At 47.0% G+C, this 12,413-nt stretch overlaps 1 protein-coding gene across 4 annotated transcripts in view; it reads left to right on the forward strand.

The window, feature by feature from the left end:
- Positions 1-12,413, forward strand: part of EPB41L4B (erythrocyte membrane protein band 4.1 like 4B) — a 123,726-nt gene that overhangs the window by 86,620 nt on the left and 24,693 nt on the right. For 3 of the 4 annotated variants that reach the window (XM_046021784.1, XM_046021785.1, XM_046021787.1), the window contains exons 16-18: positions 4,370-4,581; positions 6,177-6,295; positions 12,153-12,278. In XM_046021784.1, the coding sequence (XP_045877740.1) occupies positions 4,370-4,581; positions 6,177-6,295; positions 12,153-12,278 (457 nt within the window). The remainder of the gene's footprint in view (positions 1-4,369; positions 4,582-6,176; positions 6,296-12,152; positions 12,279-12,413) is intronic. The other variant, XM_046021786.1, reaches the window with a different exon arrangement.

Raw genomic sequence — 12,413 nt, forward strand, 5'->3', positions numbered from 1 at the left:
ACACAAGGATGTCTCAGGCAGTGCGGTTCTGAGGAGGTCTTAGGATTTTCCCGATGAGTGCGTTTGCTGCCTGAAATAGAAGCCAAGACAGATGGGAAGATGTAGCAGATGGGCAGCAAGCAGAGAGGCAGTAGTCCTGGATTGGGTCCCAGGCTCAGCCAGTTACCCATGGTGTGACCCAGTCACCTCATTCCCCCAGCGAGCCCCACTTCCCCATGTGCAAAGTGAAGAGGTCGGACTAGGGCAGTGGGGCTCAGCGCTGGCTGCCCACTGGACTTAGACATCGATGGTGATGTCACTGGTCTGGGGTAGGGGCTAGGCATGGATATTTTTCAAAATCTTCCCTGATGATTTTTTTAAAAAATCAATTTTATAAAGATACAAGTTAGTATCGTACATTCACCAATTTAAACTGTACAGTTCCATGGTTTCTAGCATTTTCACAAAGTTGTACAGCCATCGCTACAGTCTAATTTTAGAACCGTTCCAACGACCCTGAAGAGACCCTGTATCATTAGCAGTCCCTTGCTGTCTCCCCGATCCTCCCCAGTCCTAGGAAACCATGAATCTACTTTCTGTCTCTACGGTCTTGCCTCTTCTGAACATTTCATATAGACGGAATCATGCAACATGTGGCCTTTTGTGTCTGGCTTTTTCATTCACCGTGACGTTTTTCAAGATTCTTTTATGTCCTAGCATGGATTAATATTTCGTCCCAATTCATGGCTGAATATTATTTCACTCTATGGCTACACCACATTTTATTTATCCATTCATCAGTTGATGGACATTTGGGTTGTTTCTACCTTTTTGGCCATTATGATTAATGCCGCTACGAATATTCATGGACAGGTTTTTGTGTGGACATATTTTCATTTCTCTTGGGCATATGTATTCCCAGGAGTGGGATTGCTGGGTCGTGCGGTAACTCTGTGTTTAACTTTTTTGAGGAACTGCCAGGTGTTTTCCCAAAGCAGCTGTACCATTCTGCATTCCCACCAGTGGTATGTGGGAGTCCCCCTGGTGATTTTAATATTTGTCTGGGGGTATAAAACCACCAAATGGAGGGCCTCCATTTCTGTAATTCTGTGATTTCTTATCTAGGATTAGCTCCCCAGAGCTGCCCCCAGAAGCCCATGTCACCCAGAACTTGGCTGAGCTGTAGAGTGTCCAGGACAGTTGGCTTCTGAGAGCACCCTTATCATTCCTGGCCTTATTCTTGAGAGAAAGCCCCGTGAGTTCTCTGTTCCAGCTCAAGACCCTCCCCAGTTCCTGCCCTGCTCTGGTCACAGTTCTGGCAGGATTATTCAGAATAATTATACTGTTTTATACCAATTATAATATTTAATAAAGAATGATATAGTAATGTTATTAATATGATACTAATTACTGGGGTGCCCTGGGTGGCCCATTTGTTGAGCATCTGCCTTTGGCTCAGGTCGTGATCCCAGGGTCCTGAGATGGGGTCCCTTCTTCTCCCTCTCCCACGCCCCATGCTGGTATTCCCTCTCCCAGTGTCTCTCCAAATAAATGAAATCTTTAAAAAAAAAAAAAGAAAGAAATACATAAATATAATACTAAGTACTATAATACCATAATAACAAATGTTATTGATATTATTATAACATTTTAAATATCCCATTATTCAGTATGCAATATATTTTGATTGAGCATGCTGGGGACCCAGGGTCACAGAGGGGAGAGGCTCTGGTGGGATTAGGCAGGGCTGTAAGAGTCCCCCACCCTCCCCAGGTCTGCAGAGCTATGCCCACCCCTAATATAGACAAAAAAGTCCTGTACGACATAGCACTTGCTAATAGGGCACTCACTTCTCTAGAGTTGGAAGTAGAATGGGAGTGGGGGCTTCCCCTGAAAAAATAAACAGAAGAAATTAGATCTGATTCAATTTTTCACTGATGTTTACACTTTCTCCCCTCCTCTAAGCCCCGGTGTAACACAAGGCATCAGCAGCTTTCTTACAAAGTAACTGCAAAAGTTAAACCTGAAATGCCTAGCACAGTGCTGGGCACACAGGCAGCCCTCTCCTTCCACACCAGAGTTCTTCTCAACTGCCAGCCTGTGGAAGCAGAGGCTGAAGCCTACATAGTCCTTCTCCATCACCCTCTGAAAACCAGGACTTAGGACCTTCTTTCCAGAATGCCAGAAGCTCATGAATATCTGTCTCTATTGACCTTGAACACAGAGCTGGTCTCATTTCCTGGACTTTAACTAATGGTCCCAAGGCTTTGGGGCTGCTGGGTGCTGGACCCTCTGATGGACTTGACCTTCTCTGATATTCCTGGGAAGAGGGCAGATTCACAACTCTCATGGATGCCATTTATATCATAGTCAATACGAACGGCCCCTCCTAGACTTCTGCAGGGAAGGGTCCGTGAAGCCATGAACAGTGGTTTCCTTAACAGACCCACAACCCTACAAAATTCCATGAATTGGGATCTCTGGGATGGTGATCCCTTCATGTGCATGAGCTGAGAGAGTTCCCAGGTCCTCCCACTCCTGCTTAGAAACCTTTGTTCCTCTAGAGACCCTTACCCGACAAGATTCGGGCAGCTTCTCTGACCCTCATCTATTTCTCTTCCCGTTTGTCTTGCTCCATCTTCCCCATAAGTAGCTGTGAAAGGAAAATTACACATGCATATTTTATTCGACATGTTATTAAATGCAATTTATCACTCCCTGCATATATATTTATTTCCCTGTTTAACTTCTCACTCTGGGTTTCCTTGAAATAAAAAAAATCACACACTTTTAAAGTTGGAAAGACAAGTACGTGGCACCAATGCTCTAGTCCAAGTCCGTGGCAGACATCACTAATCAATCACAACACTCTTTCCTCCTGAGCTGGGCACAACCTCAGAATTCTTCTCAATCTTGCTTTCCAAGCAAAGGGTGAGAATCACTTGGAGCTGGCATAGGAGATGGTGACTATTTGCCATTCGTCAGAAGGTCTTACTCAAAGCTTTCCAACTCCACCTCCAGCCCTAAGCGTACAGCAGATCTCGGCTATAGCGCATCTTTCCCCTTGGGTGTTCATTCTCGCGTTCAAGGTAATTCAAGATGAGCCCCAAATTGGGCCGCCCCTCCAGTCCTCCTAGTTTAAAGGGAATTTTTCTCTCTTCTGAGGCCCGAGTCTCTGTGCCTCCTTAGGACAGATGTTGTTTTCAACATCTACGGGAGACAGGAAAATAATGCCAGCGGGCTTTGGAGTCCACATAGCTGTTCTCAAATCCCAGATCCACAGCTTCGTCAATCCTTCTGACTTCCCTCCCGCCCTCGCTTCCTTCCTTTCATCAAAAATGTATGGAGTACCTACTGTGGACCAAGCAAAGAAGCAAAGTTCTATGTGTCTATAAAGTAGGATGTTTTATGTAAAATACCTAGCACACTACCTGGGAGAAAGCAAGTACTAGATAAGTAGTTGGGAGAAAGGAGGATTTTCAGACCTGGAAATGCACCCAGAATCACCTGACCCAGCTCGTGTAGCAGAGGAGGAACCCGAAGCCCAGAGCAATTGTCCAAGGTTCCTGCACAGGCTGGGGAAGAACTAAAGCTGGAACCCAGGCGTTTCAACTTCAACTCAGCACATTTTTTGTTGCCCCCATTACAGGCTGCCTGGGGGAGTGGGATACCCTGGGTTATGTTCCCTGTTGGGAGAGGTGAGGCTAGGCTGTGACCCCCAGAAGCCAAAGTCACACTTTATTCCACTTCCTTACACACACGTACACGATGCAAGACTGACCTGAGGGAAGCGGAGTCTGCCAGAGGCGGCCTGGGTGGACAGGAACATCCTCCCTGGCTGCTGCTCTGGGGGCAGTGGGCTGGAGGAGACAGTGTAGGCAGGAACAGCAGTTCGGATTCTAGGCAGGAGATGACATGGGCTTCCAGAAGGGCAGTTTAATAAAAACAGAGAGAACAATTGAAATTACAGGTGTCATAGCGGTACCCTTAGCAGGTGTCTCCTGCGTGGTGCGGTGATTGAGAAGAAGAGAAAGGGACCCCAAGATGTCCCTCTGGTCACGATCTTGTCGCAGGATGGCTAGCAAATTATTTACTAGTATTGCTTTTGATTTCCTCCTCCCACTTAAGGAATATCTTTTCTTGAACGAAAGTTGTTTAACTTCAGAGTGAGAATTCCTTCAGGTTTCGGGTCTCTGATAGATACAGATTTCCCCTCTCCGCTTTTTCTCTGAACGCCGTGATGCCCCTGTGTCCTGTTTTGCAGTGACCCCGCGGACGCTTGTTGAACTGATGTCTCTTGGTTTTTAATGGTCGGAACATCTTTTAAAGTACACACAGGAATATCAAGACCCTTGACTTTTCTAAATCCTGACTTTGACACCCTCCACAGCTACCCGCTCCCTTCCCCAGGGCTCAGCAGCTCGGACCGGCTGCCTTTTGGCGTCGAGGAGAACGGGGGCCCCAGCCGAGCCTCAGCCAGGCACCACCACCACCACCACCAACACCAGCACCAGCACCACCCGAACTATGGCCTCTCGCTGACTCTGGAGAACAAGGAGGGGCCTTCCAGGTCTCCAAACTCCAGCAGTAAATCCCTGACAAGTAAGTAGGGTTGCAAAGGGCAGGGTGAGAGGGAGGGATGCTGCAGGGCGTGGATGGCTTCCCCAGATCCTCAAAACAGACCCTTTCTGTGTAGCATGGAAAGGCCGGAAAGGCAATGCTGGGTTGCCAGGTCAGGGCAGGAGCGGACAAGAGCCTTGTTCATTTCGGCAGGAGCCACTGAGAGATTACGCTTTACCAGGAAACTCCGGCTGGATGTCAATGTAGCCATTCTCTCTGCCTCATTCCCAGCAGATCCAGGAGGCTAGAATCTCTATGTTTCCGAATTACAGGAAAACCTATTCTGTCCCATTTCTGGCATCCCTCGTCTGAGAGCAGGGTGATGTGAGGGAGGCCAGTGTACCCTGTTTCAGATTCTGGGTTGGCTGAGTCGGAAATGGAAATTTATCATTCACGCGGCATTGATGAATCAGAACTCTATCCCCTCCTCACTATCCACACTGCCCTTCTAGAACCATGTCTCATCCTTTTGTATCCAGATAACTCTAACAGCCCCCTAAGGGATACCTCCTCTAATACAGTCTTCATCTTATGGCTGCCAAAGTGAGACGTCTCGCCACAGCTCTGACCAAATGCCTTGAGACCTTTCAGTGGTGTTTCACTGACCTGAGATAAAGCCCACACTTCTGAGCATGGCCACACACAGACCTTCTCAGCCTGGCCCCTGCCAAGGTCTTCAGCCTCCCCCCAGTTCCTCACTACACTCTGGCCTCATGAAACTCCTTTCACCAATGGCTCAGCTGTGTTCCTAGTGCTATCCTTCGCACCTGCTGTTCCCTCTGCCTGGAATGTGGAACTCATTTCTTCAGGAGCCTGCTCAGATATTGTGGCAGAACTTTCTCTAACATGGCTTTCCGATTCCTGGCTTTGGAGTGCCTTCCCTTTTGCCTCTTTAGCAATTAACTTTTACTATCTGCACAAGTCTCTGTTCTTCGTATCTACACGTCTCTGTCTCCACCACTAGGCTAGAATTGTGCCTCATTTATCTTTTTATTCTAGCTGCCCGAATCTCAATTGCAAATGATAACGTGGCTTAAGCTTTAATATGTAATGAATACTTAATAATTAATGAATATTTCACTGTATTAATGGATAAATACGAGCCAGTGGAAGGGGTGATGGCAAACTAATCCAAAATAGTACAGAAATGAAAATCAATGAATTTGGTTTTCAAGGGCACCTTCATAGGCCTGTGAGCCTGAGTAGTCAACTTTCTAATTTGCATAGCGTTTTGCCATTAATAATGCATTTGTATGTAAATGACCTCCCCTAATCTTTACAGCAACCCTGCAGGGTAAGTAGTTTTATTTTCATTTTAAAATGGCTCAGAAACACAGAGAGATAGAGTGACTTGCCCAAGGCCTCCCAGCTCATACCTGGGGGAGTTAGACGTTGAAGCCTTGATCTTAGGTGTTCTCACAGCCCACAACTGGAGCACAGTCAAGGGATTTTAAGGTGGTGGTGGGGAGGCAAACAGAAGGGTGCTGGGGATTAGGCTCTGGTAAGCATCTTTTATCACAGTTCTCTCTGTCCATTCCACCTTTCCTTATTCTCCCTCCGCCCCCCGCCACTTGTAGAACTGAGTCCAGGACCACCTGCCCTGTTCAGCGAAGCTGCCGCCCATCTAAAGAAGTTGGAACTAGAGACGGTGAAGGCCCCTGGACCCTGGCCTGCTCTGCACATCAACATAAACAAGGTGCCGAGGACCAGGGCTGGGTGATGGACCTGGACCGCCAGCTGGCGGCAAACCTCTGGTTATTCCCCTGGCCTGCCTCCTAGATGATGTGCCTTTGTCTTGGAGGGATTTCTATTCAATTTTTTTCTGGCATTTTTGCTGAGTCGCTTAAGAGCAGAAATGTATTTACGTTCTTTTCGGCTGAATGACAGCACGGGGAGTTTCTCTCGGTGCCGAGATGAACAGGCTGGCTCTGTTAGGGATCTCTCCCTCCTTCTAGACCTAAAGCTCAATGAGGAGGCGCCCACATTTGCCTCTTCCCATGTTTACCCGTCCGTATTGGTCTGTTCCAGCTGCTATAACAAAATAACGTAGACAGGGTGGCTTAAACAATAGATATTTATTTGTCACTGTTCTGGAGGCTGGGAAGGCCAAGATCAAGGTGCCAGCCAGTTTGGTTCCCTGGTAAGGGCTCTCTTCCTGACCTGCAGATGATGGCCTTCTCATTGTATCTTCACCTGCAGAGAGAGCTTAGTCTTTCTCTTTCTCCTCCTCCTCCTCTTCTTCTTTTTAAGATTTTATTTGTAAGTAATCTCTATACCCAATGTAGGGCTCAAACTTACAACCCTGAGATCAAGACTCAAATACTCTACCAACTGAGCCCCTCTCTTCTTTTGAAGCCACTAATTTGATCATGAGGGCCCCATCCCATGACCTCATCTAAATCTCCTCACTTCCCAAGAGCCCCATCTCCAAATGCCATCCTGTGGGATAGGGCTACAACCTATGAATTCCGGGGTGGTGGCCAGGGACGCAATTCTGTCCAGAGCATCTGACAGTGCCTAGCACATAGTAGAAGTTCAGTACTTGTTTTGTGATGGAAAAAAGGGAGGGATTGAAGGCAGGAAGGAGAGAGGGAAAGGGCCACAGCAAAACTCTCCTTTGGTTAGACCTGTTCTTCTACCCAAATGAGCAGCCTTATGAAAGCCAAATTTTATCTTAGAACTATAGAATGTCCCAGCGGGATTCAAACTACCATTTAGCTCAGCTTTCTTACCATCTGAGCTCAGAGGAAGGGAAATTACTTTCTTGAGGTTGCACAGCAGGGGCTGAGTCCCGGGGCCCCTGACTTCCGGCCCAGTGCCCTCTGCGCTCCAGTGTGCCGCTCTGTTTTGCACACCAGAGTTTCTCAGCTTCAGCGCTACGGACATTCTGGGCTGTGAGTGTCGTGGTGGAGCTGTGGGTTGTGTGTGTTGTTGGATGCGTGACAACATCCCTGGGTTTCACCCGCTAGTCCCAGGAGCACCCCCATCCAGGTGCCACAACCAACTTCATCTCCAGACATTGCTCCACGTATCCCCTAAGGGGCAAAGTCACCCCTAGTTGGGAACCAGCATTTTATACATATTTTAATTTTTTGAATCCCCAAAGCAGTAGTCTTTTCCCCTCGTGAATCATTTCTTCCATTCCGATGCTTAGCCTCACCCCCTTTATAAGAGGGAATAGGAAGAATTTGGAAGATCTGGCCTGGGATGCTCTCCCTCCTTACCCACACTGGGTTATTCCTCCACTAGAGCCAACCCTCCAGCCTACGCTAGACTTCCAGGATTTCTCAAAAGACCCTCATTTCCTTGCATACCCCTCAAGGGGCAGCCACAAGTCCCTTTGACAACATTAAGGACCCGCTCTCCTGCTTTTTCTTCCATACCACCCTCCCTGATGGCCAGCTGGAGAGAATCCCTCCCGAAGGAGAGCGCCCACATCGACTCAATCAACAAGTGCTTAGCAGGCAGGCCTATATATACCTAGTATGTCACGTGCCCCCTGCGTGGTCTTCTTTCTCTTAGTCTCTTCCTTTTCAAACTTATTTTCTGCAATCCACACAATAAATGACTTGAAGAAGCTTACCTAGGGTTTGACAGAATCCAAACGTATTTTGCAAGGAGCTACAGCAGATAGCAAGCCTCAGAAGACTCACAAGCTCTGTGAAACCTGTAGTTGTTGGTGGGCCGACAGCAGGACTGGCTTGCTCCAGGTTAAGGTATATCTGAGACCACGGTGCGTTACTGAGCATTTCCCTGGAGTCCCCTTTTCCCCCTTCCACTTCAAGAAATGCATCAGGGAGCAAGTGGGCCAGAGTGATATCAGATAACCTTGGGTTCGTCCAAACATAGAAGCAAACTGTGTTACTTCTCTATTCTTTTTTTTTTTTTTAATATATTTTTATTAGAGAGATCACAAGTAGGCAGAAAGGTGGGCGGAAGCAGGCAGAGAAGCAGGCAGGGAAGCAGGCTCCCTGCTGAGGAGAGAGCCCGATGCGGGGCTCCATCCCAGGACTCTGAGATCATGACCTGAGCCCAAGGCAGAGGCTTAACACAATGAGCCACCCAGGTGCCCCTACTTCTTTATTCTTAATCACACATTCCGTGCCGTGGACCCCACAATGTGTAATGACCCTACACTTGGCAACCAGTGGCTTCCCTGCTTTCAGGGATTTTTCCAGTCTCAAGGGTTGAGAATCCTCTGAGTCTTCGAAGATTTGGATAACTTCCTATTCTCGATTTGGTGGTGAGAAGACAGTTTCATGGCCCAGGTCCAAAGTTGCACCCGAAATGATCGCAGGGATTTAAGTCTCACCAGATTTCAAATGTGTAAACAATGTTATAAACAATTTAAAAATGCATCCAATCCATTCTTTATCCCGAAATCACTTCCCCCAAACAGATGGACTGTTTCCAACTGTAATCCTCTCAAGGCCTGACTGTCATTCATTTGTATGTTGTAAAATCTGTATTTCAATATTGAATGATAAGGCATCTTTTCACCACTCAAACTGGATGCAAATCACAAAGTGTGGTCATGCAAAAGAGAGAAACACAGTGTTCTTGGAACCATCCTTCAGGCTGGAATGGTGGACTCGGTGTAATCTGGATGTTTATCTCCTAGAGATGCCTTTGATGCAAACCTATTCATAGAATGGTAGTCGGATTTTCCAAAATTTATATTGGTCTTCACCTGAGTCCATTCAGAGAGCCGGCCGGCAGCTCCTGCTTCATCAGATAGAATAGGAACAAATCAGCTTTTGATTTTATATCCAAAAAAGGCAGTTTAAAGGAACTAAATTCGAAGGGGAAAAAATTAATGCTGAATTCTCATTCTTTTCTTATTTTAGCAGCATGCTTCTTTTTTTAAAAAATCTTCGGTCATTACTGTCAGTATAACTATATCCCCTTAAGCAATTGTCGAAATCCTCAAGTGGGCTTTGGAACAAATTTAATTCTTACATTCCAGCATATCATTGCAGAAAATCAAATCTAATTACAAAATTAACTCTCCACACACCAGTGAAAACACCCATGCTGGTGTTAAACAATTATCTTCGCGTGGCAGGATTTACAAACACAAGATAAATTATCCTAGAGCCCTACTATCAAGCTCATCTTTCAAAATAAATGAGTTACTTACCTGTTTTGGGGGGGGGGGGGCATTCCATGCCTTTTAGGTAATGATTCCAGTCAAAACAGTCTGTTCTCTTCATACCCAACTCGATGGCTTCGGATCATTAGCGTCCTCATGTCTGATGCGCTTTTCTCAGTTGTGTTTTCTTTTCTAACCAAAGAATCCAACGTTAAGTGTGCCATTCATATTTTTGGGGTTTTCTTTCCTCCTCATTTGCTCATCACAGTAATTTTTTTTTTTTTTAGATTTTATTTATTTATAAATAAATAAAGAGAGAGAGAGCAAGCACAGGCAGACAGAGAGGCAGGCAGAGGCAGAGAGAGAAGCAGGCTCCCTGCCGAGCAAGGAGCCCGATGCAGGACTCGATCCCAGGACGCTGGGATCATGACCTGAGCCGAAGGCAGCTGCCCAACCAGCTGAGCCCCCCAGGCGTCCCTCGTCACAGTAATCTTACAAAGAAAGAAACTGAGACTCGGGGAGGTTAAGGGGATCCAGCATGGCTGAGTGTGTGGTACCTGATTCTCAGCGTGAATCATGGCTCTCCTGCATCCTTTCTGTGTGACCTTAGGCCAGTGACTTGCCGTCTCTCTGCTTTGTTTTTCTCACCTATAAAGCGGGGATGGTGGTAGTATCCGCCTTCAGAGGGGACGGCTCCGTGAGGGGAGCCAGTGGTATGTGCTTCGTCAGCGGCTGGCCCACAGCAAGCTCTCAGTGTGAGCGACTGGGACTCTCTCCTTCCATCGTCACATTGTCATCATTTTTGTTTCATGGTGCCGGACGGGGAAAGAGCTGAGATTAAAACCCAGGTCTTCTGTCGCTGCTTATCTTGCTGTTCCACGAAATTGCCTCATTCTACTCATTCCATCAAGTGCTCCTTGATGCCTTTGGAAGTCCTGCTGGGAAACTGCATTCTGTGCTCTCTTTCCTTTATTAAATGATGTCAACCCGCCGATTACCCTCTGCTTCCTCTAGCGCTTTCATAACACGCCTGCTACACGTACCAAGGTGCTCAATTGGACTTTTGAATTAACAAATGGGGTTCATTTGGGGACTTTAGAACATTTTGTTTTTGCCCTGTGCGTTGTATTTGGCGTGCTGCCGCAAGGCCCGCGATCACTAAATTGACTTTTAGCAATCATAGGGTCTTACGCCTTTCTTATTAAACACATCTCTTTTAATAATAGCCATATATCATGACCATCTTCTTTAGTATGTGTTTATGGAGCACCTGCTGTGGGCCAAGCATCATGTTTGCACTGGGATATGCAGTGACTGCCCTAGGCAGGGCTCACATTAAGACTGTATTTGAAGAGTGGTGTGTGTATCATCAGAGATGATTTCTTGTTGTACAGATGGATGAGTATTTCTTCACAGTTACATAATTATCGTATGTCTATTACAATAAATAGCCTCGAAGCCTATGATTTCAAAGATACTGTTGTGTAGGACACACTGAAAATGGGCCGTCCCCGGGCAATCCACTTTAACTGCATCATAGAAATGATAGGTATCTGTTAGGGAGCCTGGCTGGCCCAGTCCTCGCAGCGTGGGATTCTTGATCTCAGGGTTTTGGGTTCGAGCCCCACACTAGGTGTAGAGATGACTTAAAAATAAAACCTTTAAAAATACATTTTAGCGGGCGCCTGGGTGGCTCAGTGGGTTAAGCCACTGCCTTCGGCTCAGGTCATGATCTCGGGGTCCTGGGATCGAGTCCCGCATCGGGCTCTCTGCTCAGCGGGGAGCCTGCTTCCCTCTCTCTCACTGCCTGCCTCTCTATCTACTTGTGATCTCTCTCTGTCAAATAAATAAATAAAATCTTTAAAAATAAATAAATAAATAAATAATAAATTTTAGGTACATGTTTAGTGAGTACCTAGAAGCTGATGGAACAGTGAAGAAAGGGGTATGAAATACTGACATCCGAGACACTCTGCAATGAGGTGAAATACATACGAGTTTCTGGAGAGTCACAAATTTCAACAAGATTTGTTGTAAAATACCAAAGCCTATTTTTCACTCTTTCCTCAGCAAGTCACAGGATTGACTCTGTATAAGAAGAGGCCGTTATGGGGGGAAACAGCACTGCACTAGGGGAGAGAAAACTCGAAGCTTCATTCCCAGACCTGCCCCTAGCTGGAAGAGCCAGTTCTCTCTGACCCTTCACCCCATCTTCTCGTACGACCCCTCACCCCCGTTCCCTAGTACTTCCTCTCCCTGCTTCACGGGAGGAGGCTGAGGAGGCGAAGCTGTGCTTGTGAAGCCTTTGCAAACACTAAAAGCAGGAGCCCGCGGACAAGGAGCTGGGGATGCACTTGCGTGTGTGTTTTTGACTGTGTGGCGATTGATGGGGAAGCTTCACGTAGCTGTTTCCTTTCCTCTCTGTTGACAGTCAGTTGCATGTGTTTTGGGTCTGTCACAGGCTGAAGAAAAAAAAGTTTCCGAGAAGACTCTTCAGACCCCGCTTCTGCCTTCCCCCGTCGCCGACCACGTGAAGTGTAACATTTTGAAAGCCCAGCTGGAGAACGCATCCCGAGTGAGTGCCCAGGTCGGTGGAGCTGGGACATTCCTTTGATGACGCATCACAGGATTTCCTTCCCTCCATACAGGAGAAGAGACACTCTAGGCCCGAGATACTGTGTCCGGCAGGGTCCAGCCAGGAGGCAGGAACCACACCTGTTAT

This window comes from Meles meles, chromosome 11, assembly GCF_922984935.1.
Source record: "Meles meles chromosome 11, mMelMel3.1 paternal haplotype, whole genome shotgun sequence".
Lineage (NCBI taxonomy): Eukaryota > Metazoa > Chordata > Mammalia > Carnivora > Mustelidae > Meles > Meles meles.